This window comes from Hydractinia symbiolongicarpus, chromosome 7, assembly GCF_029227915.1.
Source record: "Hydractinia symbiolongicarpus strain clone_291-10 chromosome 7, HSymV2.1, whole genome shotgun sequence".
NCBI lineage: Eukaryota > Metazoa > Cnidaria > Hydrozoa > Anthoathecata > Hydractiniidae > Hydractinia > Hydractinia symbiolongicarpus.
Genome location: NC_079881.1, coordinates 5,365,438 through 5,390,388, shown reverse-complemented (window position 1 = coordinate 5,390,388; position 24,951 = coordinate 5,365,438). Strand labels below are relative to the sequence as shown.

Genomic DNA, 24,951 nt, shown 5'->3' with positions numbered 1-24,951 from the left:
GTTTTTTTCCATAATAACACACGTGGGCGGTAGGCTGAGGTTCTTGTTGAAACGCCATGTCAACCGCCATCCTCCAGCATCTGTGTGTCGTTTTTATCGAACATGTGCTGAATGATTTCGACACTGTTACCCTTCGGTAACAGTGTCTCGCACACTCTGTAATTGATCGGCAAGAGCATCGCCAGTTGTTGTTACTGGTGCCGACACAGAACTGTATAGCTTTCTAATTGCATTTCAGAACCAGCTTATCTCTTTTTATTATATACACATTCTTAATTAGCATCAGCTCTTTTAAGTAGCCTTTTCCATCTCTACTCAACTTTTGCATGATGTCGTCGGATTTAGGGAGACCTTATTGCACATGCGTCAATTTTTAGCAGCAGATTCACAGGAAAAAAATGAAATGACACGAATGAAAACATTTTAAAATAGACATTGAAATGACATTGCAAGCTCGGTCTGTTCTTTTCACCTCGGGCTTTGTATTTCACAGCACCAAAGCCGGTCAATATCCGTTTAATATTAACCTAAATTTTTTAATAACGCGTTTAAAATTTAACGCGATAAAAAACCTGTCAATAATAAAATTTATAAAAGTAAGATGATCGGTCTGTGTTTTATCGAGTTCTGTAAAAAGTGCTGGAAAATAGGACTTAGGTTAAAAAATAATTCACCCCGGCAGCGAGCAGGGACATCGAATAAAAACAGCTCGCTCGGATTTTCCTCACGTTTTATGCTCACAGCCGAAATCTTAAAATAGGTTTAAAAAAGTAATGTCCACTTTGATCGCAAAGCACGACGTACTTAGTGTTGTGTGGTCTTGCGTCCAAACGTTCACTAAAAGCAGAAATGCACGCGCAATATAACAATGAAAAGGGAGCCGAAATAAAGCTGCGTGCAGCTATTTTGAACAGACGGAATGCTGGTATTCATATAACTTTGAAATTACAATTTACAGACGGACGTATGGCTAGCATCATATGATAGACTTTCCCACTCAATTCCACAGGAAAAACCTTATTGGCCGAAACATTCAGGCCCAAATTCAATCCGACCCTTATTCTCCACCTTCACAACGTTTTCTTACTTATAAAACTGACAAAATATTTGGGCTGCTAAATAATTTAGGCAATTTTGGTTTTTAGACATTATATGGTATAGAATTTAAATTTTTAATTTCTTACTTTGTAACATTTTATATAAATGATGAATATACTGTATGACTGTTATAATGGAAACGACAAAAATTCTGCCGAAAGCTTTAATAAAAAAAGGGTTGATAAGTTTGTTATTTCTTCAAACTGATTTACCTTATTTTTTACAAAAGAAACAAAAGATTTGTAAACATAATTTAAGACTATGTTCACACGTCGCAGAACTGTGTGACGCGAGGCCTAACCGCAACAAAAATCATTTCGGAACGACATCTATCGCTATGTGTAAACATAGTCTTAAATTATGTTTACAAATCTTGTTTCTTTGTACATGCCATGAAACGTTGCTAATTCCCTTTTATGCAGTAAGCCATTTCCTATACAAAAATTATGGTGGTGAAGAGTTTTCAATACACTGAGATTGTCCTTGGTGGCAAAAACATCAAATGTTAACAAAAGAGGTGTGGAATAAAGATGTCTTAGCTGAAAAAAATAACAAAATAAAAATTAATCGCGCGAAAAGAAAGACAAGTAGGTAGGTAGGCGATAAGAAAGAAAAGTGACTAGCATCAAATATGAAGAAGGTACTTCTGTTCACACAAACGACATTTCGATTAGTTTAATTTTTCTTGTAACTGTGACAATAATAACTCTACATAAATAACGCTTCTAAACAAAATTTTTCTGCTATCAACGATCAAGCTGTTCCTCTTACAAAATAACATCCTGATAAATTTGCGTTTTAAGATGCAGGAACCCTTAACTTCGCAATGCTGTCAAGTATCGCTAAATTCACACTGAAAAGATATTCTATCACGCCGCCCGTTTTGAACGTACACACAATTTTTTTATAAGGATTCTAACCAGGCTGTTCATTATTATTTCTCTATCGTTTTGAACAATAGACTTATTTTTAACCTGAAATGAAAGGACTTGTACTCACTTTGGGTTTGACGTTTGCCGTGTGACGCTGCGGCAAGTTTGGATTAAATTTTAATGACACGTGTTTTGAAGAAAGTTTTTTAAAATTTGATGTGGGCAAAAATAAAAAGGTCGTGCAGCAACACACCGCGCCGTAGGAAGCTGCATTTGTAGTGTGAATTTAGGTCAATAAAAACCAGAAAGGAGAGAAAGGAAACTGTGTTTTCAATAGGGAGTTCTCAATGCAGCGTTGATAGTTTACTTATTGTCAGCAAATGTCCCGTCTTGGAGAACAATCAAATGGCATTTTCCTTTACGAAGTAAAATGTGAAAATGAAAGATCCTTCTCTAGTGGTATATAGACACAATCGACAGGACTATAAAGCAAAAAATATATCTACTACAAGAAAATAATTCCATATTTCGCTACTTGGCTTTTTTTGTCTTCCAACTGAGGAACTTCTATTTCATTTCTTTAAACATCTTATTATAGACTTTCTTCTCGCACTGCAAGTATGAAATTCAAGGCGCACGTCATATGCTGTTAGCCGAAAGATTGAGCATCGAAATTCTCAACAATTAAAGACGGTCGAAAATTTTAGTCTTTTGGTAGGCTGCAGATTTCACACGTGTCTTTACTGGAAGAGTTTATGAACGTACAATGACGACACGTCCATCTGGTCAAATCAACATTTTCGGTCTCCATGTACTCCACTGAACTTGAACTCGAAGAGCGAGGAAAACCACCGCCGGCTGCTCCAGTAGGTGGCGGCGAAGGAGCTGTGAAAAAAGGAAGAATACAAAAAGTAAGTGCAAACATTATATCATCTGTCGCGTTTAGCGAGAGCGACAGATTGTGCCATTATGTTTCATTATACAAAACAAACTTGTATAAAAATGCTTAAAATTTTTCCCATCAAAAGATGTCTTAATACGAAATTATGACATCTTTAATGGGATTATGTGACGCAACTGCAGGTTATACATGATCATCGTCACTAAATATTCACATTCGTATACTACGTTCAAAATACCAAAACGAAAGACTGAATTCATATATACATCCAAAATTGTCAAAACTATATAGGCGATAATTGAAATTAACTTATTTCAATGTATGCTTCGCAGTTATAGTGTGCACACATGGTGAAGCCACCACCGATTTGGGTGAGCAAGTTATCCCTTCATTCATTTAAAATTTCTCATTTTTTGAGTAAAAGGCTCCGTCAACAATTCCACTACTGATCATCTCTTTACATTGGATTTACTTCTTTAAGCTTGAGGCTGCTTTTTATGTTACTCATTTAAAAAAAAGTTCGGGACAGCGACTGGAATGCATTCTGCGGTGTAAAAAATTGATTCAACATGGCGGAGAAGGAAATACCAGGCCATTTTGAGAAGTGATAAATAAATACCAAAAAGGCCAGAGAAATTCTCCACATCGAGCGCAATTCAAAATAGCACGATTTAACAGTATAACCAAAGGGTGAATCCAAAAATATCGGATTGCTCCTACACTAAAAACCTACCATGGGCATGATACAAAAGCATAACCAAAGAGCGAACCCGATAATTTGGATTGTTTCTACAATGAAAACTTACCGTGAGCATGAATCATCTGCTCAATAGTTTTCCATTCGTCACTTTCCAACCAATGATGGAACTGCGCAGCGTCACGTGATATCAACGCTTTACACAGTTCGCTCATTTTATGCTAAAACGAGTTATTGATAAATAACAAATATGTCAGTACGCATGCATTTCAAAAAAACATCAACGCAGGCTTTCTACTTTGACTAAAGATCAAAATTTTTTATTCCTTTTCTTATTAATTCGTCCCAGGATGCAACGACTATGGACTATTTCAAAAAATTGATTCGCCCAACTGTATCTAGCTACTTTCGTTTTTTAGCTACAGGTAGTTAGCACAACCAAGCTGCAGCTAAATAATAATCAGATTGGTGAAGATAACACAAAAAGAAAACAAGCTGAATGAAAAAAAAGTAATTATACAAAGCATGAAAGGGACCTTTAAAATGGACACCATCGCTATAAATCGTCTTCCAAACATGTTGAGACCTGGCAGGACCTAATGTTGTACGCATCAACAAAATCGGCGGGTATTGCAAGGGGGGTTATATTCAAAATGCCATAGTATATACAATTTTGGATTTTTTTTCTAGTTTCTAAAAATGCAAAGGATGAACCGAATAAAAGCTGCACTGATAATTAAACACACAGAATATGGCAGTATAGTAAGACTTTGTCGTTAGGCCATGGAAAAATCCACGGGTTCACCCGTCTTTAACTTTTACAGAAATTTGCCTGTGGCAACAAAACTGATCAGAAAATATTGTACTTTCTTTTCGTGTGGCCGTAGTACGGATTTCTTTTTGTGGACAGACAGAATACGGTATTAGTATATAAGATTACTAGTTAGTCGTTAGCTTGTGGAAAAACTACGTGAATTGACCCGTCGCAACAAAGTCGATAAAAATATATCAAATTTGTTATTTCGCGTGTTTCTCGCGCACAGACAGAATACCTGTAACATTAGTACAGGGGAATTTTGCTTAATCATTCTGAACATTTAAGAATTTATTAGGTTTTTGGTGATGCTTTGTATTACTATATCAAGTTTTTGTAGAACCGTTTGAATAAACTGCGGTACACAAAAAAGGCAAATTCAGAAAAGCACTGACCTTTAATGAAATCATTTCATTTGTCATTAAATATATAAGAAAGTGGAAATCAAGAAAGCCTTCCATCACGTTAGCGTCGCCAGAAGTAATTTTCGTTACGTACTTCATAAATACTTCGAAATTCTAAAGAAAAGACAATCGTAGCTTCCTTAAACAGCATTAAGAAATTAGGTTTGTAAATTACGAGGTTGTAATTGATACAGTTTCTCAATGAATACATAGACTTGCAATATTTTACAGACAAGTGTAGATATATTTATTCCGTTCTTCACAACCGTCACAGCTAGGTAACATAACTTGGGCAAATAAGCAGTAATTCCTCCACGAAAAGTAAAGTCTTAGCAGAACATCAATAAATAAAAGAGGATAAAACTACGTCAACTGTATCTTACCTGGGTTTCGCCAATCTGTACACGATTCTCTATAGGAAACGGATTAGAAGAGACGCCAATGAAAGTGTTTACAGGTTCTAAGGGAAAAGCTGCAGGAACCTGAAATAAAAAATTTGCAGTTACAAGGGAAAGAAGACGGAATAAAAAACGGTCGAACCAATGTGAAGCAGATACCTCGATAAGAAAATATTCCATAGGCATTGGTCTAGAATCTTTCGTCACTTCGTTCTTGTATTCATCTTTTTCCTAAGGAAATACAACAATTTTACGGCGCATAAAACTTGTTTTATATAAGTTATTGTTCTTATAATTATGATCTAAATTACTTGACTTATGCAAGAATGCAATGGAGACATTTTCAATAGAATGGCAACAACATATAGCTCTCGAAAGTACGCAACTAAGCACACATTCACATTATAGCATTCGTTTTTTATTCGAAACTATGCGATCTTCTACGGTAAAATCATCGTTCTCAGCCTGGACGGTTATACTAATGACTTTCTTCTAGTCTGATCTACACTGAGTTGGATTTAAACTTAAATGCAACTACAGAAAGTCTGTTCTAATTACCTCTTAGTCTTCACCCTCCATTCTCTTTCTAAAAGGCTTACACAAAACAGGGGAAGTAAACAAAACTAGTTAAAAGCCCGTAAAAAATTCATGCGAATTCGCCCGTTGTAACTTTCGGCCATCATATTAAGCTTACAGACAGCCAACAGAAAAAAAAAGCATGCTATGCTAAAAATTTGTAGTCGAAAACTTTGAAAGTTTGAGTGCAAGCTGTATTCGATTTTCGGTTGGGCTTTTGTTCGAAAACCTTTGACTTGACGCATATTGAGAACATTCGTATTCCTATGAATCCTATATTTGTCGCATAGCACAACCGGTACTTTTGACTTATTTCAAACTCGAACTGAAGAGAAGTCGATTTACGTGAAGTTCAAGACTGCGTGCCGATAATGTAAACAACAGACTTCCAGAGCGTCGAGTCGAAAACAATGTCATTTCAGGTTGTCAATTTGTCTGTTAGACAGCATGTTTATTGGAGTACAGGATACACCAGCAAACATTTTAAGAGGAAAAAAGAGCAATTTAGAAAAATCGAAAAGTCAAGAGACTTTTATAGGACAGGTTATAGAAGATTTAAGCAGGTGAAGAAATTGAATATACAAATAAAGATTTCAAAGTCAATATTTATTTAGAATTTAGCATTACCTAACTATAAAGACTTAACACAATATCGTGGGTACAAATAAATGGAAAATCTTTTTTTTCTCCAGGTTCTCTCTCAGCTTTCATCCAAGGTAATTTCTCCAGGTTTGTTGATATCTAAAAGTCACTTTAAACCCTATGTTTCGTGACCTAAATAATGTAGAAACAAAAAAAGACTTGAACTAACCTTATAAAAAACATCAGGTACATATTGTTCACTGGATGACTCTTTAATATATCCCAGTGCTGGGTCATCAAGTGTTGGTACTAAGCATTCATCTCGAACTAATGCCATACATTGATTTGAAACCTACCAAATACAATGTAAGTGACTGTAGATCTATCAACGCTTTCCCTGCACTTTAAAATTGTTAATTCTAGAATCCACTGGTTATTCACGATAAAATGTACACTTAAAGCAATGTTTTCCACAAACATACATTTATACCATCCAGAACATAAAACAGCTCTTACTCAAATCGACAAACTAGCAATCGAAAAAAAAAATATTATTAAAACAATAGCTAACCCACAGTATGGGTGTGGTAAAAATAAAACATCATAAATTTTAAAAATATTACCTGCCATCCATCATAGTGAATATGTTTATCTTCATGACCTAAACGTAAACAACAGTAAACAGCGAAGGTCTGACATTTATTGAAGAAGTAGACAAACATTTGACAATGATTGAGAAAATCAATGATAGACAAAAGTTTGAAACTGATTGAGAAGAGGTAGATAAAAGTTGGCCACTGGTTTAGAAAATGTAGACAAACATTTGACAATGATTAAGAAGAAGTAGACAAAAGTTGGACACTGATTGAGAAGAGGTAGATAAAAGTTGGCCACTGGTTTAGAAGAGGTAGATAAAAGTTGGACACTGGTTGAGAAGAAGTAGACAAAAGTTGGACACTGATTGAGAAGAGGTAGATAAAAGTTGGCCACTGGTTTAGAAGATGTAGGTAAACATTTGACAATGATTAAGAGGAAGTAGACAAACGTTTGACACTGATTGGGAGGAAGTAGACAAACGCTTGATATTGATTGAGAAGAAGTAGATAAAGTTGAACACTAATTAAGAGGACGTAGACAAACATTTCACAATGATTAGGAGGGAGTGGACAAAAGTGTGATTTAATTGTCAGGAAGTAGACTGACATTGACTGAGAAGAAGTACACAAAATTCTGACAACTAAATAGAAGTGACAAAAATCTGGCAATGATTGAGAGTAAGTAGACAAATGTTTGAAACTGATTTAGAGGAAGTAGAGAAAAGTCTCAAATTTAGTAGGAGAAAGTAGATAAAAGTCTCAAATTGCATGAAAAAAATCAGAGAACAGTTTGACATTGATTCAGAGGAAGTAGACAAAGGATTAACATTGATTGACAGATGGTACACAAAAGTCTCGCATTGTTGATAAAATTTATTTTTACATACGTCAAGTCTTAGTAGACAAGTCTAAAATTAATTAAAAGGAATCTGACCATTGACTGGGAAATATGAAAACCTAAGAAATAATTTATGTTACTGTAAACTATCTGCACAAAAACAAAGATTAAAACATGTTCCAGCAAAGTAGACATACCTGATACTACAACAGTTACAAATTTTGAACCAAATTTCCCCTTTGATGAGTCCCTGCAGGGATTGGGGTATTTATTTTGAAAGTCTGCTGCCATTATGCATTCTTGGGCAGTTAGGAAATGTGTTTCAGCATGCCTTAAATACTTTACTTGTCCTGATATGTTTTCATCTGGTATAAGATCTGTTATAATCCAACCAACCTAAAATAGTGATAAGCAATTGTACACATTTCATAGAAATCACCTTTGTTCTATCGTCTTTGAAAATGTTTCGCTATGATGTGTACACTTTGCCTAAATTAGTAATCCACTGTTTGTTTTAGCATAGGATTATCAATTTTTTTACATTTTAATTACCGACTTGAATTTGAGTTTTTTATTTGTACATTAAAATTTTTCCTACTGGTGAAAGCATCAAGTTTCAGTTAAATTTATACAAATTGTAAGTAATGCTATTTTTCCTTATAAAAGAAGTATTAAATCAAAATATAACCAGTTTTAAATCCTAAGTCGGTACTTAATAAAAGAGACTTTTCTTACCTTCCGTAAACCCAAATTTGATGCTAGTAATTCCACTATCTCCTCAAAAGGATCATCTTTGAGTTGAATTTTGTCCCGAGAAGAATCCTATAAACATGTTAGCGTAAACAGGTACAAAACGTTTCTCTAAATTAACTTGGTAAAATTAACTAACTTTTACTGGCAGAGATTTCATGTTGATTTCTTAGGATGAATATGATATTTTAGTTGATTGTCTAGTTGAGCGAAAGCTGTGCTTACACACGTCTATGGTACCTTAAATGGGAGCTTTAAATGCACTAGGACCCCCATTGGAGGTTCTCATGATAACAGTACATTAAGAGCTATGAAGGCTATCCTGGGTAAACAATAGTAACTAATTGATAAGTCTATAGAAAAATAGAATTAGGCAGGTCTGTGTTCGAATTTTTATGACGTCAGCAATGACCCGTTGACACAATTTTTTTTAGGAATTTGTTTAACTGTTGCCTTATTATATAGAGCTTGAATTAAAATTGATTTGTTGTTAATTTGTTAATTTCATCAAATATAATGCTTGGATAATTAGAATGCACAATAGCAAAATTTAAATTAACATTAAAACAATAAAATAAACAGTATCTCACTTGTGGTGGTTCGTATATTGCAGCGACAGTTGCTCGTAAACCTAGTGGAACATTCTCGTGTTTCTCGTATTTGCCATACAAATATCCAAGTCTCTATAGAAAGTAAAATAATAGTTACAAACATAGTCATGCATGTATAAAAGAGTTGTGCCACTTCCTTGGATTGTTTTAGGGTTGTAAATTAAGTGACAAGTCAAGCAAAATTGCAGAACTGTGACAAAGATTGCATACCTGGCATCCAGTTGTACGCCAATAATTTAAAAATCTGTCCATTATAACAGGATTTTCAAACATAATATTATCAACATGTCTATATGTCTAAAATAAACAGATACATAATATATAAATAAACAGAAAACAAGCAACTAGGCTAAATAAAACAAGTCTAACAACTTTTATAATTAGATAAATGCTAAATGTAACAAAGTCAAGACTGATCATTAGTAGTCATTCTGTGCAAATAGACATTAGTTATCCAGATAAGTGGTTGCTTTAACGTTTAAAAGTGTTATTCAAGGGTTGGTACAAATGCTTTGACGATTACGTTCTTCAAGTTTGACCAATATTTTGCAACAAGTGAAACAGTAAAGTATTTTGTGAAAAATAAAATAAGCAGTGCTATTTTGCTAGCAGTGTTACAATGTTTTTGGTACTAATATATGATTATGTGACATATCAATCTATAATGCAATCCCAATGTTATTTTGCTCTTTAGTTTGAATGCTATCTTAAATTGTTTTAGTCTTTATAAATGCATAATATTGAAATGGTTTGACCCAGTGGTGGCATAGCTTGGACAGCGTGGTATTGCATTACCTAGTAATATGAATAAACTAATAACAACACAAAAGATTTATTTCCTTCAATGTTAAATTTATTATCATTATGATTGCTGGGTTAAGAACGAAAAGCATAAGTTTAAAAGAAAATTGTGTCATGTTTCTTCTAAATAAAGTAATGAAATCTTATGACAGGCAAGAAATAAAATGATGTAGCATGAGTTTTCCACCATGCTCTCTGTAAAGCTAGATTTACACTGAAGAACAAAATGGATCAGAAAAAGAATGAGACTTCAATTTGATTGTCCATTCTTCTAATTATTCTTTTATGTTAATAAAACATTTCCCTTACAAAAATAACCTAAATTAGTTTATGACGTTGAAATTTTTAAACGCCTTCAACAATTTCTTTGTTGGTTAAATGACTACCAATGTATTGTACACTCAAAACCTTGCTTGCTGTTATAATGTAGTGTGATCACATGCACAAAGTAGTGAACACGATATAGCATTATAGTTTTGTCTTTGTACCTGACGATTTAACATAACTGCACTTGGTTGGCACTTCGTACAGATTCCTTTCGGCCAAGGTAAATGCTCAGTACAACCTGGTTTAATTTTGCAATTAACATCTTCCAGATTAACAAATTTTCCTCTATAAAAGAAATATAAAAGTGAGATCATCATAGCCTATAAAGGCAAGCAACTTTTTGAAAAGTAGAAAGTTAAAATTTTCACTGTACAAGCCCTAAAAACTTTTTTAAACAATTAAAAATAATACCAAAGAGGTAGTTTACAGTAATTGTTCAGGAATACCTGCTTGCTCCAGACTTTAATTTCTTAAGGTATGCATGAAACGACAAATGTTTTGCTGGTGGATTTAATGTTTTCAAATAATCTTCATCGTAAGGCTAATAAAAAAGGTTATTATTGCAAGCATTTCTTAAACAGGTCTAGGAGTGAATTGGGGAAAACATTTATTCAATTGCTACAGGAAAATCGTAATGTAAAACGTTAATACATTTATATCTTTAAACTAACATTTTTGTTTTGAAAGATATAGATATACACAGTTTTTGAAATATACTGGTGAATAAACAAGGGCAGGCATTTACTGGAAGGCACTTACGAAACTATCATTTGTTAACATGGGAGCTCATTTAAAAGAGGTAGATTTATTCAACATGATAAAGTAGCATTACCAAAATGAAAATAAAGTAAAGTTATTTGTACTGTATTTAACAAAATTTTGTTACATACATACCTCTAACGGTGCACAGTGCAGACATTTTCCTAGTCTTCCATGTCGACATCTAAATAAAGAAACGTATTAGTCTGAATACTTTAAACAGGTATTTTATGATAGATATGGCAGAAATTAAAATATAGAAGAAAATATACACAGTATTAACATATAAATTCATGTCATTTTTTATCACGTACAGCTGTGGGTTTTTCTCACGATGAATTAAACCTGATTCATTGGAAAGAATAACATCAATTTCATCCTCCACTACATTAATAGTTGACGGTTGTACAAGTTCTGTTTCTTCCCCAGTTGATTGATCAGGTGTACTTGTCTCACTTCGGTTACTGCTAGCTATTTCACCATCATAGTTCTTCATATAAACTACATCACCATGACTAAAAAATTAAATCACATTTAAATATTCATTTTCTTCTACACACTACTATTCAAATGTCAAAGTCATCACACAAAAACTTTATGCTTTAATATAAAAATAATTTAACATTGTAAAATGTATTTTGAAAAGGTATTAAATTGCAGTATTAGATTGTTGCTTCTGCTTATCTTCACACAATCTTACCTGAACTTAAGAGTTTTCAATGTACTTCTAGTATTCTTTTTCAACTCGTTTTTCAATGCTCTATCTTTACATAACAGCCAGCCATTAGGATGTAGATTAAAACTTTGTGTTATCTGAAAACATGTTGTTTACAATAATATAATAGCCCCTAAGAATTTGAGAAAATATATTTAGTTTTCCAGTTAGTGTCTTTTTTATTACCTGGCTGCATCTGGTCAAACTTACCTAAGTACACAAAACAACCGAAGCTTTGAATATTTTTGTTAACCAAAACAAAAAGATTTTTTGGGTAGGCCATTTTTAAGCCTTGAGGTGTGCAAAATAAGGGGAAACACAATAACCAGCTTTTTAAAGCTTATATTACATATAAAAACAATGAGAATTAAGTTCTAAATAGAAATTAATTTTATACAAACTAACCTTTTCATATAAAGACTTCACTGTATCTGTGGCAGCCACTTCTATTCTCTTCATTCCATCATTTGTTTGAATACGCAGTATCATCTGTAAAATAAAAATATAATTAAATGTCCATTTATGAAATTATATATATAGCACAAACAACTTGATGTAGGAGTATATATACAAATTTGCTAAAATTTATTATACATCTGTTAGTTCTGTTCTACTTGTATGCACAATGCAAAATAAGAAAAATGCTAAAAGATTCGTGCATGAGGGGCTATGCCTTATTACCAGAGTTATTTTACAAGCTGAGTGGCCTTGACTTAATAGGTGCAAGGTTTCTTACCAGCAGGCGAAGACACACCCACGTTCAAACACTTAGTTGGGTCATAATGTTATAAGGACAGACTTGATACAGAGGAAGTTGAGTTTATAGATGTAACACAGTCCAGATCAGATTGGAAGAGGGTCATTATTATGGAAAACGGACGTTAAGCCGAGAATGATAGTGAATAATGACTCACTTCTTGATTTTTTAACATCAATTGTTTACCAAGCTTGGACAGGAGTCAAATCTCTGGCGTGCAGGCCATCACAAATGAATTAATTTTTTTTTTTGAGATCATGGAGTGTTGCAAGTGAAGGAAAAACTTTTTTTAATTTGACAAAACAATTCAAAACCGTAGCGGGTCTTTATGCTACAAGTGCTATTTTTATTCAAAACGAAATTACATGCAATATAATTTTTTTTCTGTATAAATTTTGTTAAAATGTAGCTAAATCTTCTGAATGAATTTTAAAGAATATTTGAACCACTTGGATAAACTTAAAAGAATTTTTTTAATTTGAAAACGAAGCATATTTTTTCCTATTCGCTTGTGATGACTTTACAAATTTAAAAACTTATTTTGTTTTATAAGTTTTAATATTTCTTTAGCGACCACATTTTTGCGATTTAATTGGCTTAATAAAATGCACAGCCTTACTTTGTTTTTTGACGGCACCACCAGACACATTTATTACTTGTAGTGAGTGTGATCATGATTACGAAACTACCATGATGGCACATGGCAGATAAAAATAAAACAAAAAAGATGTGGAACGAAGGTTGATTGAAAAGAGACAGATTATATTTGAGTTATATATCTCATTATTTTGCATGTTTCGATTTTTAATTTCTGAAGTTATAATAGGGAAGATGTAGCTACAGAAACGTGCTTATTTTTTTATATGTTTAAAGGCTTTCGCAGTCTTCATAGTTTGGGGTTTACTGGTTAAATCGTCCCCACTTTTTAAGAACACATCAACATACTTTTTAGGTGTGCGATCATACGCACACCAAAAACAATAATGGCGTGTGCAGAGGCATGTGTTTGCGATCACACGCCATTCCTGTCGAAGCCTGTATACTGTGGGTGGGTCTATGATGCTAAGATTGTATTACAAAAACATTGATTTTTAGACCTTGTCATGACTTAGGAGCACCTGCGTGAATGTTTGTGTGTGAACTGACGTTATAATGAACTAAAGATATGGTAAAAATATGTTATTGTTTTGAAATAGATTTAATGAATCACCATCGATAAAGACAAGATCTAATGAAATTGGATACCAATTTTAATAAATTTATTTGATCAATTCGACCACATTCGTTTGAGTGAAAACCATCCGTCGCCAAGAATAAAATATCCCAATATGAAATATCGAAGTTGTATCTTCCAAGTATTTCATATCATCGACGAATAAAGGTGCAAGAAGTACACAAAAATATAAAACAAGTTGTGGATCCCTTAGACTTTCTGCACAATGTGCCATTTGATAGTTGGCTAGCTTATTACTAAATACGTTGTAAAAAAAAGATTTTAAGCGCTTGCAAAGGTTTGTTTCATGCATTTCAACTTTATATGTATATATATATATATATATATATATATATATATATTGTTATTAAAATAAAGGTCAAAATAACGCTTTCATTATTAAATCAATAAGAAATAAATATGAACCTGACAGACAAAAAGCCTTGAGATTAAGTTTGGGGCAAATGCTTTCTACATGAAACTGTTATATCGCTCAACTAGTAACTGTTCAGAGCATATTCTGTGGACTTATTTTTCCAGTGTCAGAACTCAGAAAATTGAACTCACTGTTGGTGCAGATAGGAACTACAAACTCACAACAAGTTTACCAGTACTGGAAATTTTGGTTGCTTCTTATATTTTATAATTGATATGCACCTTTTGTCAGCCGCTTAACCTAGTAGTACCGCAGTCGGAGCAGAAAGTGCTCACGCAGTAGGGGCATATTTTGTTTGAAAAGTTGAGAATTCACTTGATCAGGTTAATTAACTGATTGGGGTAAAGTGTTGTACTGGTGTCACACAGAATGGATATTTTAAGCTTGCTATTAAGCTATAATTAGCTACCTACAGCTGATAAGTTTGATGCTTGACCAAGTCACAAAGACAATTCCTGTTTGTAAGCATTTTTGCCTAGTTATCTTAACTGATTATGTATGAGATTTTATAGCGAGAGAAGTACCAAATCGTAAAACCAGAGACGTCTGTTTTACAGATGTTTACATACACGTTTATTTTTTATTAGCAGATGAAATTTTGAAATCAGGCTTGGGTATGCTTAGCATTAATTACAAAAGATGCTCAAATTACACTTTCCGAACTCGCCCGGAACATTCCTGAAATGCAATTCCTTGTGCAACATACCATGCGGACAATAGTTGAAAGAAGGAGCTTGAACATAAAGGAGTTAATAAAGTTTATATATAAGTTATTTATCAAGTATATAAATCTTATTATAAACTACCAAAAACAGTTCTTTTAAGAACTTCGCTACCACATAGTAAGTTTAATATAATTTTTATAGTTTTTTGAATCATTAATGTCTGTTTTTCTTATCTTCGAGTCTATGCGGGTTTATTCGGGCAAATACTTGATTTTTTCAAAATACCGATCTCACCGAAAACGCCCGCACTTTTTACGGCCTATGCGGCTTATTGGCACCTTTGTCCAAAAACCCAATAAAAAGTTTCACATTTTTAACTGTTTTTTCTCAAAACACAAACAACAAGGGTACACAGTTAGCTTGTAATTTGCTTATTTTTCACTAAACCTGAGCCTAAATATATGCTTAAAAACGTTATGCTTATAAAAAAAACAGGCATGGTTATACTAGCTAGCTATAAGCTAACTACTTGAAATTATTATAAACAATCATAGTTAACTAGAAAATATGTTGAAATATTATTAATAATTCTGTCACCGTTTTCTTGCTGGCCATTTTTCTATTCGTTTGGAAATCACAGGACAGGAGAGGTGCACATATATACAGTCAGTCCAACACAACAATGCCAGATCAGAAGCTCAGTGTTCCGTACGATGTCATTCATTGTACGAAGTTGGGCTTTTTTGCCGTAGCGCTGAGAGTGACCATCCTCGTACAAAACTGACCATCTTCGTACAGCGGCGAATATCGTCAAAAAATGAAACTTTTATAATAAAATAATAACTTTTTTGAAATATATTTTTTTCTTTTAAGTCATTTGCAAAAAAAGACATTTGTTTTACGATTTGGATGCCTCTTTGGAAAAATGCTAATATGTATATATATATTTATACTTTGTTTTATATTAACAGGGAATAAACAATGATGTTTTTGAAAAATGGTACTAGTGCTCGCAAGTATAAATTTGATCTCTTTGATTCAAATAAGGTTATATCAGGTATGATATTGTTATTGATTTCTTTTATTAACCTTATGGTAGTGACCTTTGAATTCTAATGCTATATTGAATTTTCGTGCGAAAAACCTGTAAATCACCCTTGTCCCCAGTGCCTTTGCGTGGCTTGTACGAAACTGTTTTTGTAAACATAGTTTTGTTAATAATTGAGTGAGAACGGAGAAGAACACAAAAAATTTCAATATTATTTTTTCTAACATTTTAAGTTATTTCGATAAAGGAAAAGGTAGGTAAATTTCGAATCCTTTTTGAGTGCTTTTTCGAACGCACATTTTAAATTTACATTGAAACTTTTAACGCGTGTTTTTATGTTCAGCACAATGGAGACTGAAAAGAGATACATGGAAGAAAAATTTCAGGAATGGTTGGAAGTTGAAAGGACTAAACGGAATTCCGTAATAATGCCCGAACAGACTTATAAAACAATGGTAGATTTTCTATGTGGAAGAATAGACAACGTTCCACGTGCTATGAAAAGAAAATTGCGAAGAAAAAAATTCCAAGTGATGAGTTATCCTACACTTGGTTTATCGGGTGTTTTGTGCTCTCCATTTCCCGATGTCAGAACATTTTTATATATATCTAATTTTGGAAAAACTAAAGTCACAATTATTTTTTTTATAAACATTTCTACTTTTAAGAAATTTTGTTTCAGGCTCGACATGGTCATATGGTGTTCTCAATTTTTGGATAGCTTCGGTCTAGATGTTCTTATGAGCTTAAGTTCTTAAGAAAGAAGGTTTATAAAATTGCCAACTCAAATAATTTTACGGTATTTTAGGGCGATTCTCCTCTGGGAAAATATCGTCGCGTAGCAACAGACCGACAGATGTTTCACATTATCAATAGAGTACACCGCCAAGAAGTTGGTCACCAAGGGGTTCATAAAACGTTTGAAAAGGTATTAGATTCTTCGAACAAACCTCGTTTGAAAGTAAGAGTCCACGGAATATGGGTGTGTCACTGATTTTTAATTGCTAACAATTTTAGATAGCACGCACCTATGATAACGTTACTAGAGACGCTGTTGGTGCTTATATAAAGCTTTGCACAACTTGCTGTCTGAAATCCAGTCAAATAAAGAAAGCTCCATTGAAGCCGATTATCACTACAGGATTCTTACAGCGTGTACAGGTATTTTTAATACTTTTTCACTTTGTTTGTGCTAGTTAGTAGTTTTTTTGTTACATTATACATGTCTTTCTTTAGATTGATCTGATTGCTATGTTATCCAAACCAGATGCCGATTACAACTACATTGGCCATGTCGTGGACCATTTTAGCAAATTCAGGATATTATTTCCAATGAAAGGGAAATCAGCAAATGAATTTGCTTTAAACTTTTTTAGAAGTTTTTTAGCGACTTTTGGGTTACCAAAAATTTTGCACTCTGATAACGGTGCCGAATTTATCAATTACGTAATGGATGCTGTAGCCGTGATATGGCCGGGTGAGGTGTCATTTGTTCATGGGAAACCGCGCCACTCGCAATCTCAAGGTCTTGTTAAACAAGGAAATAACACCATCCAAGTGATGATTAGTGCAAGAGAAAAAGAGTCCCAAACTTCAACGTGGTCAGAGTGGCTTCCAGAGATTCGATGTAAATGTAGTTATATCTATATCATTCTCGTCCCCAAATATCTTCAAATTCATCTCAAAGAGCTCTCTCTGGGGTCAAGAATTATATTTATATGTCACGATAGTCTTATTATGCCGTGTTCCCAAATAACTTTTCTTGAATCTTGCAGCTATTTTATTCACGCTATTACTTCTGTTTTAGTTATCATGAATGCTTCAATGGTGAGGAGTGTGAAAAAAACACCTTACGAAATTGTTTTTGGCCAGAAGCCAAATGGTTTGGGTCAAATTTCTTCAAGTGTACGGTCAGTGGAAGAGGATATTGTTCAAGATATCATAGAAGAAATGGAAGAAAATGGTGCACAAGATTTTGAAAATGCTAAAACTGTGGATTTTTTAAAGCACCCAAGTACAAGAAAATTATCGGATTGTTCGGAAGATGAGTTTGAAACAACATGTCCGAAAAGACAAAAACTCAGACAAAATGTTGTGGAGGAGGGTGTAAGAAACGCAGAAATGATGCGTAGAAAGTACAGCAATGGAAAAAGAATTAAAGTTGCTGATTTCCTGGAAGGGGATAATGTTTCTTTGACAATTCCAAAAGGTCTTAGAACATCTTCGGATTTAAAAAGATTGCCATGTGTGATTGTACACAAATCAGGTGGTAACCAACCAACATATAAACTCCTCTGTAGTGAAGGCACAATTCAACGGCGTTACACGGCATCCGCGTTGCAGCTGTACCCTCAACCAGTAAGATGTAAGTATCCTTCGGTTGATGAAATATCTTTGTCAGAAGCTGTTCGGAAAATCAACAAATTTCCAACAGTATTTTGCAGATGTCGAAAAGGACAATGTAAGAACAAGCAGTGCAAATGTTTTTTGGCATCACTGGATTGCACTTCACGTTGTCATCAAGGTGACTATTCAACATGTGTGAATCGCGGCATGCACAACGACAACATATCTGAGGAAAACCAGATACTACACTCAGACGGAAGCAAGTTACGTCAACTTCTACCTAACTTTGGTGGGTCAATTAAATACGAGAACGAAACGATCACATTCCATAACACTTGCGCTTTAGATACATGGATGGCAGTGTTAAAAGCAGTTATAGTAACGAGACCAAGTATAACAGATGAAGTTACCGACAAAAACATACAACAGCTTTTTACGTTTGTGAAAAACGGTGCTTATGAAGCTGCTAAACTTCATACTGCTATTTATCGAAGAATAACACCAACCAACCAATGCTTGTCATTTTTTGGCGCAGAATACGAATGTATAATAAAAAACTTCGTTGCGCCATTCATGGAACATATTGTGGAGTCAGCTTGCAACAGTCCGCATTGTAGCATGAAACAATCGAGAGCCTGCTTCAACACATTTCCTTCGGCAACGGTGAAAAGTTCATTTGTCCATGATGTCCAAAAGTGGTTTCTTGAAGCAACAACGTCAGTTTGTGGAAAGAAAGTAAATCAGAACATATCTGACGATTTTCTTTCGTCGACGAAAACATAACAACAGGGTATATAGTACGCCAATATGTTCGTATTCGATGTTAAAAGTTATTAATTTTTTTAATTATGTTATTGTTTCCATAGGATAAAGAACAGATATTGTAATGGAAACAGAATATACAAGGCCCGATTTTTTAAAAAGCTTCCTCAACTATTAGTTGTTGATGTTGCAGGCGATATTGACCCAATAGACATGGCTACCATTCCCGAACAATTACACATTCGGTTTTCCACAAATCAAGGAAATAGGTATTATCGAGGCCAAAAAATATCTTAAGTTCGGTTTGGATGTTTTTTAACTTTGAAAGAGGCCTTCTGAATATTTATAGAATGAGACCTATATTGATATATCCTTTAACCACGTAATCTTTTTTAAGATTTGAGTTGGTTGCAATCACACTATGGAAGGGATCGCATTACACCGCAAAAATCAGGTTCAATGGCGTATGGTTATTCTATGATGGTATGTTGGATGTTTTAGGAAAAACTTCACTCAAAGAATGTTTTCCGGGTTATACCCCAACATATTGCTTGTTCCTTGCGACACAACAACTCGCAGATATGAAAGGTATCTATCCTAATATCAATATTTTTGAAAGGATTACATTTAATTTTAGTACAATTTATACCTACTATATCCTTTTTTTTAATTTTAGCACCAACAGCAACAACGGACGAGCTTGAAAGTAGCCAAAACGATAACATACAGTTACCCGAAACTGGTAAGACATTTTTTTCCGCAAACAGAGATAAACTACAAAAACAGACGACAATTTCATTATATCCTTTTTTTATATAAAAATAGCTACTGTAATGGCCGACGAATCAGAGGACGGTGCTGAACCAGTTGCGTTTAAAGATATGAATGATGAAGAAAAATCTATCTTCATATTATCATGTTTTACGCAAATTGAAATTGCTAAAGAATCTGTGTATGGAAACAGCTCGGTCCAATTGGATAATCTGAGATCTCCGTCTGAGGTGCCAGAAACTGTGGTGGATGAGTTGGTTGATATAACGCTAGTTAGGGATTTCTGCTCCAAAAAAGCATACAGCAAAATGGCAGCAACGATACAGGAGAAAAAACATGCGCCTTTGTGGAAATGCAGTCATTGCAGACGAAAAATTGGAAAAGGAAGATCAATTGCATGCGATCGCTGTCTTGTCTGGTGTCATTTTAAATGCTCCAAATTGGCTGTAAAACCCTTAGGGGACTGGTTTTGCGATCTATGTTTACATATTGCAAAAAGAGGTCAGTAAAGCTTCCCTGAGTTCCTACACAAAATTGTATAATTAACATGTACTATCAGTTTTCTTTTTTAACTTATATTCCAGATTTCCAGCAGCGTCAACAACAAAGAGAAGCAGGTATTTAAAAATTAATTATAAGCCTGATCGCAAACAATTTCATAATAATAATGAGATAGTTATACAACGATTACTTTCCTTTAATAGAGAAAGAAGTAGAAGACGAAGAAGAAAGGGAGAGGCAATGGAGGAGAGAGTTTTTGCCATTATTATACAAAAACGGTACCCTGGACTACCTGGTACAACAATCGAAGCTGCCTGAAGTAAATCCACTACTTCTGATTAAACGTTCTGGTAGCAAGTATCAAGCATTTTATAACGAAATACTGGCGAAAAAACATCCTCAATTTTATCAAAAACTGATGCGTCATTCGAACATTGCAGAGCCAACTGGGGTCATCACCAATTACATTCGGATGAAGTACCCGTGCGAATTCGATATAGGGAGATTATCGTTAAACCGCATTCAGTTTTTGTTGGTGGAAATTATTGATAGAGTAAATAAAAAAAGCGATGTAAAGACCATAAATGATAATATATAGTAGTCTTCATCTGTTTCTTGGTGTTTTAAGTTGTACGAAGCTGGTATGGTTAAAAAAAAATTCAACTTAAGTAGAAGAAGTGACGTTGGCCCAATCTCGTACACAGTTTTTTAAGTTGTACGAAGTTGGTATGGATCAAAAAATTCAAGTTTAAGTAGAAGAAGTGAAGTAGGCCTAACCTCGTACACAGTTATTTAAGTTGTACGAAGTTGGTATGGATCAAAAAATTCAAGTTTAAGTAGAAGAAGTGAAGTAGGCCTAATCTCGTACACAGTTATTTAAGTTGTACGAAGCTGGTATGGTTAAAAAAAAATTCAACTTAAGTAGAAGAAGTGACGTTGGCCCAATCTCGTACACAGTTATTTAAGTTGTACGAAGTTGGTATGGATAAAAAAAATTCAAGTTAAGTAGAAGAAGTGAAGTAGGCCCAACCTCGTACACAGTTATTTAAGTTGTACGATGTTGGTACAATCATCAGATAATTGTCAAAAATTAACGTTCAGAGAATATTTAAGATATTATCATGTTTACTGAATGTAATTAACAATGTTTAGATATTCATTTCTAAACCAAATTATTCGTTGCCTAATTTTTGTACAGCAATTGTAATGCCCATTTTCGTACAAAAATGCCCATCTTCGTACAAGCGCGAAAAGTGACCAACCTCGTACAACGGGTCAATTTCGTACGGAACATCAGCACCGCAGTGACAGTCTCTGCCGGTAATAACGCTGAGTCAGCAGGACAAAAAATGCTGACGTGCGACATATATGGTGTCGTGCTAACAGAACATAAACAAACCAGGCGCGCGAAAATTTTTTTTATGATTTTCTTTGCTCTGGCGTTTGCCGGCAGGAAAAAAGATGCTAGGATTTGGTGAAGGGAGGTATTTTCCTGTCAATTTCCTCTCACAGAAACATTTTTTATGTTTTAAACTATTATTGAGTGTATTTTGATGCCTCTTGATTTATTTGAATTTATTTAAAGTCCTTGCAATGCCTTGTATGACGAAATAGACTGAAAATAACTTTGCTTCACCTACTAGCTAGCTAGCTAGAGCCTGTATCTTTTTTTTGACATGCAGATGCCAGAGCCAGAAGAGCTTACCGCTGCGAATGTAAACAACAGAATTTATCTATCAGCTTACTTGCTTAGCTCTTCTAATATGAGATAGATATAGATATGCAAATCTTACTTGGCTAGCACATATTGAATACACCTTTACGATAATTCAATTGTTTATGCGTTCCTACAGCTCTCCATCGTTTTACAATATCGGAAAAAAGGAGGTAAAAATCGTGTGTTTATAAGAGTTTGTTAGAGACAAAAGCGCATTTTCTCCAGTTTTTTTAACTTCCGTTGTATCAATTTCTTTCAAATTTTCAGGAAACGTTAATAATAATAAGATACTTATGTTACTTTTCATTAAAAACAAAACGCGGCAAGAAAATTTATCACGAAAAAACGTGTTTTCTCCTTAATAAACTCTTTTTTTCTGCCAAAGTTGTTCACGAAAAGTTTTCGTCTTTTTTATCAGTGTATACACAACGTTTGATTGGTACTCTTCCCTTTTTAAAACTCCGAACTCTCCAAAAAACGCCTGCACTTTTTACGGCATATGCGGCTTATCACCACGCTTGTGCTAAATAACGCTTTCAATGTCTATTATGAAGCATTTTCTTTTTGCAAAAACAAGGACCCCAAAACAACTATGTATCAAATATCTTTGTCTAGAAATGTAAATTATCTGCTATTATATTTTATGCATGAAGCTTTGGGAATAGGATTGATAAACATAGCCCTCAAAATCAACAGGGCTAATCACATAATATTATTATCAGATCAATTAACTGGCTGAAAGATATATCGAGAAAGCTTGCTGAAAATTCTTCTTCAGCATAGGAAATCTTAGAAAATTTGTTGACAGCAATTACTTTCCACTTGGCAAATAAAATTAAAGGTCTGTTTTCTGTTTTCTTACGACTATAAATAATATGCGTGTCTGTAACAACTTTACATGGTATAGTTGCAACTTGGCTTTCACATTATTAGCAGCACAATTGTGCTATACAAAACACATCTCTAATTTTATTATTTTTTTATATTTTCTTGATATTGGGTTTTTTTAATTCAGTTTTTCAATGTTTGAGATTTTTGAGTTTCAATATTTCTGTGCCGTCCGTTTAGTTCTTTTGATTTTTTCTACAATTTTGCCACATTTTCGTATTTTGTCTTTGTGTCTAAAGTTTTTGTTTTCACGCACGCACATACAGAGGACGGATATTGATAGCAATCATTTTTGTTAATAACTGAATTGTATATGCTGTTGAAGATTTTCTAATAATAATAATAATAATAATATATATGTAACTACAGGAAAAAAATTCTTTGGACATATATAGTTCTAATTTTTGTACTATATTTATAAATACGCACGCACATACAGAGGACGGATATTGATAGCAATCATTTTTGTTAATAACTGAATTGTATATGCTGTTGAAAGATTTTCTAATAATAATAATAATAATATATATGTAACTACAGGAAAAAATTTCTTTGGACATATATAGTTCTATTTTTTGTACTATATTTATAAATAATTATAGAAATACTGGATTATTTTAATTTTTAGGAGTTAGAACACAGAATGGATCCTGTTGATGAATTTACTATGAATATTGAAAAAAATCGCTTAGTAACATTTTCAGACTGGCCATACGAAGACTGTTTGTGTTCATCAAAAAAGATGGCAGAAGCTGGCTTTTTTCATGTTCCATCAGAAAATGAACCCGACCTTGTAAAATGTTTTTTATGTTTGAAAGAACTTGATGGCTGGGAACCTGAAGACAATCCATGGTATGCTTAAAAGTTAATAGTTGATTTTCTGTTGTTTTAAGTATGCTCATTTGACAATACTGTCAATTCAAGACCCATTAGAAAGATAAGTAATCTTTCCTGACCCGCGTTGAACTATTATCTTTTACCAAAAAAAATTGATTATTTTTTCGTAAGCTAAATAAAGTTTTGAAAACAAGGGGATCGACAAGATAAGTGAAATGGTAAATGCTGTTCCGTTTTAAACATTACCTTTTAAACTCACTTATGTATATTTTACCTTGTATTTATTTTTTCATAGGAAAGAACATAAACGTCATTCGCCAAAATGTCAATTTATAAAGTTGAATAAAAAAGAATGTGATTGGACAATTGAAGACATGTTGAAATTAGAGGTGAAAAGACAAGAGAATAGAGCTGTAAGAGACTGTATAAAATTTATATACATGTGTGGAATTTTGCAAAAGTATTTTTACCTTGCAGTGTCTAAAGGCTTATACAAGAATTTATGAACTTTGTTTTTGTGGAAAACAGAGACGTTTATATTTTTGAAATAATTTTGGCCTAAAACGGTATTCAGGTTATAGAAATGCCCATAAGCTATATTTTTTATCGCTCTTTTTACTGCAGAAATAAAGAGGAAATATATCAGTGTATAGAAGATATGCTTTAACCACCATTTCCTTTTTCTTTATTTCTACATTTCATTGTCAGTTTGTTGTAATTTTTGAAAAATGTGTTGACTAAAGAAGGTTTCTATGTAATAATAGCCGCTGTGTCTATCGATCAAAACTGGGTAATGCTATATACCACGCACGAATTTTCGTGGATTTTTTATGGGCTAAAGTATAAAAATATTTCCAGTCATTAGTGATAAATATATGATTGTGTTTCTTTTATCGGTGGGCAATTATACCATAACACAAATAAGGAAATAAGCACTACTACGCCATGTATTTCTCCACTATTTATATATTTTCTTTTTCTTTAGGAGAAAATGATTTCTGCAAAAATTGAGAAATTTCGTGAAGAAGCAAAAAAAGTTCGAGAAAAATTAGAAGACATGTAGATGGGATTGTTTTATGTAAATACAATATAACAATATAATAAGATTTTTTGTTTTTATATATATAAGTGGTTTTAATTTTTGTACCTTTCAATTTTTCCCAAAAGCTCTAATTGTCTTTGATGAAGAATAAATATAACTAGACAACAACTGTGAAAAAAACAACGTGGAAAATTCACTACTTGGAGCTACGGTAGATGTTAGTAGTAAA

General features: G+C 33.5%; 3 protein-coding genes and 1 long non-coding RNA gene across 4 annotated transcripts; 3 read left to right on the top strand and 1 right to left on the bottom strand.

The window, feature by feature from the left end:
- Window positions 1–252: 252 nt before the first annotated feature.
- On the bottom strand, window positions 253–15,562 carry LOC130648780 (nuclear protein localization protein 4 homolog). The gene is made up of 18 exons (XM_057454875.1): window positions 15,408–15,562; window positions 12,145–12,228; window positions 11,725–11,837; window positions 11,339–11,539; window positions 11,160–11,208; window positions 10,712–10,806; window positions 10,427–10,550; window positions 9,348–9,434; window positions 9,117–9,209; window positions 8,512–8,598; window positions 7,974–8,172; window positions 6,966–7,003; window positions 6,572–6,694; window positions 5,344–5,415; window positions 5,170–5,268; window positions 4,778–4,900; window positions 3,678–3,789; window positions 253–2,855 (listed from the first exon to the last, which is right to left on the bottom strand). Exons 1-18 carry the CDS (start codon window positions 15,423–15,425, stop codon window positions 2,674–2,676), a joined length of 1,899 nt encoding a protein of 632 aa, XP_057310858.1. The 5' UTR covers window positions 15,426–15,562; the 3' UTR covers window positions 253–2,673.
- Window positions 15,563–15,642: 80 nt separating this feature from the next.
- On the top strand, window positions 15,643–17,024 carry LOC130648781 (uncharacterized). The gene is made up of 2 exons (XR_008982963.1): window positions 15,643–16,786; window positions 16,876–17,024. It is a non-coding gene; the product is annotated as an uncharacterized LOC130648781 (long non-coding RNA).
- Window positions 17,025–19,395: 2,371 nt separating this feature from the next.
- Window positions 19,396–20,845, top strand: LOC130648779 (uncharacterized). Its single transcript, XM_057454874.1, has 4 exons — window positions 19,396–19,708; window positions 19,792–20,238; window positions 20,322–20,354; window positions 20,442–20,845. The coding sequence occupies exons 2-4, from the start codon at window positions 19,800–19,802 to the stop codon at window positions 20,834–20,836; spliced, it is 867 nt and encodes a 288-aa protein (XP_057310857.1). The 5' UTR covers window positions 19,396–19,708; window positions 19,792–19,799; the 3' UTR covers window positions 20,837–20,845.
- Window positions 20,846–22,062: 1,217 nt separating this feature from the next.
- On the top strand, window positions 22,063–24,784 carry LOC130648747 (baculoviral IAP repeat-containing protein 5-like). Its single transcript, XM_057454827.1, has 4 exons — window positions 22,063–22,125; window positions 23,472–23,695; window positions 23,976–24,093; window positions 24,666–24,784. Exons 1-4 carry the CDS (start codon window positions 22,078–22,080, stop codon window positions 24,741–24,743), a joined length of 468 nt encoding a protein of 155 aa, XP_057310810.1. The 5' UTR covers window positions 22,063–22,077; the 3' UTR covers window positions 24,744–24,784.
- Window positions 24,785–24,951: the final 167 nt, after the last annotated feature.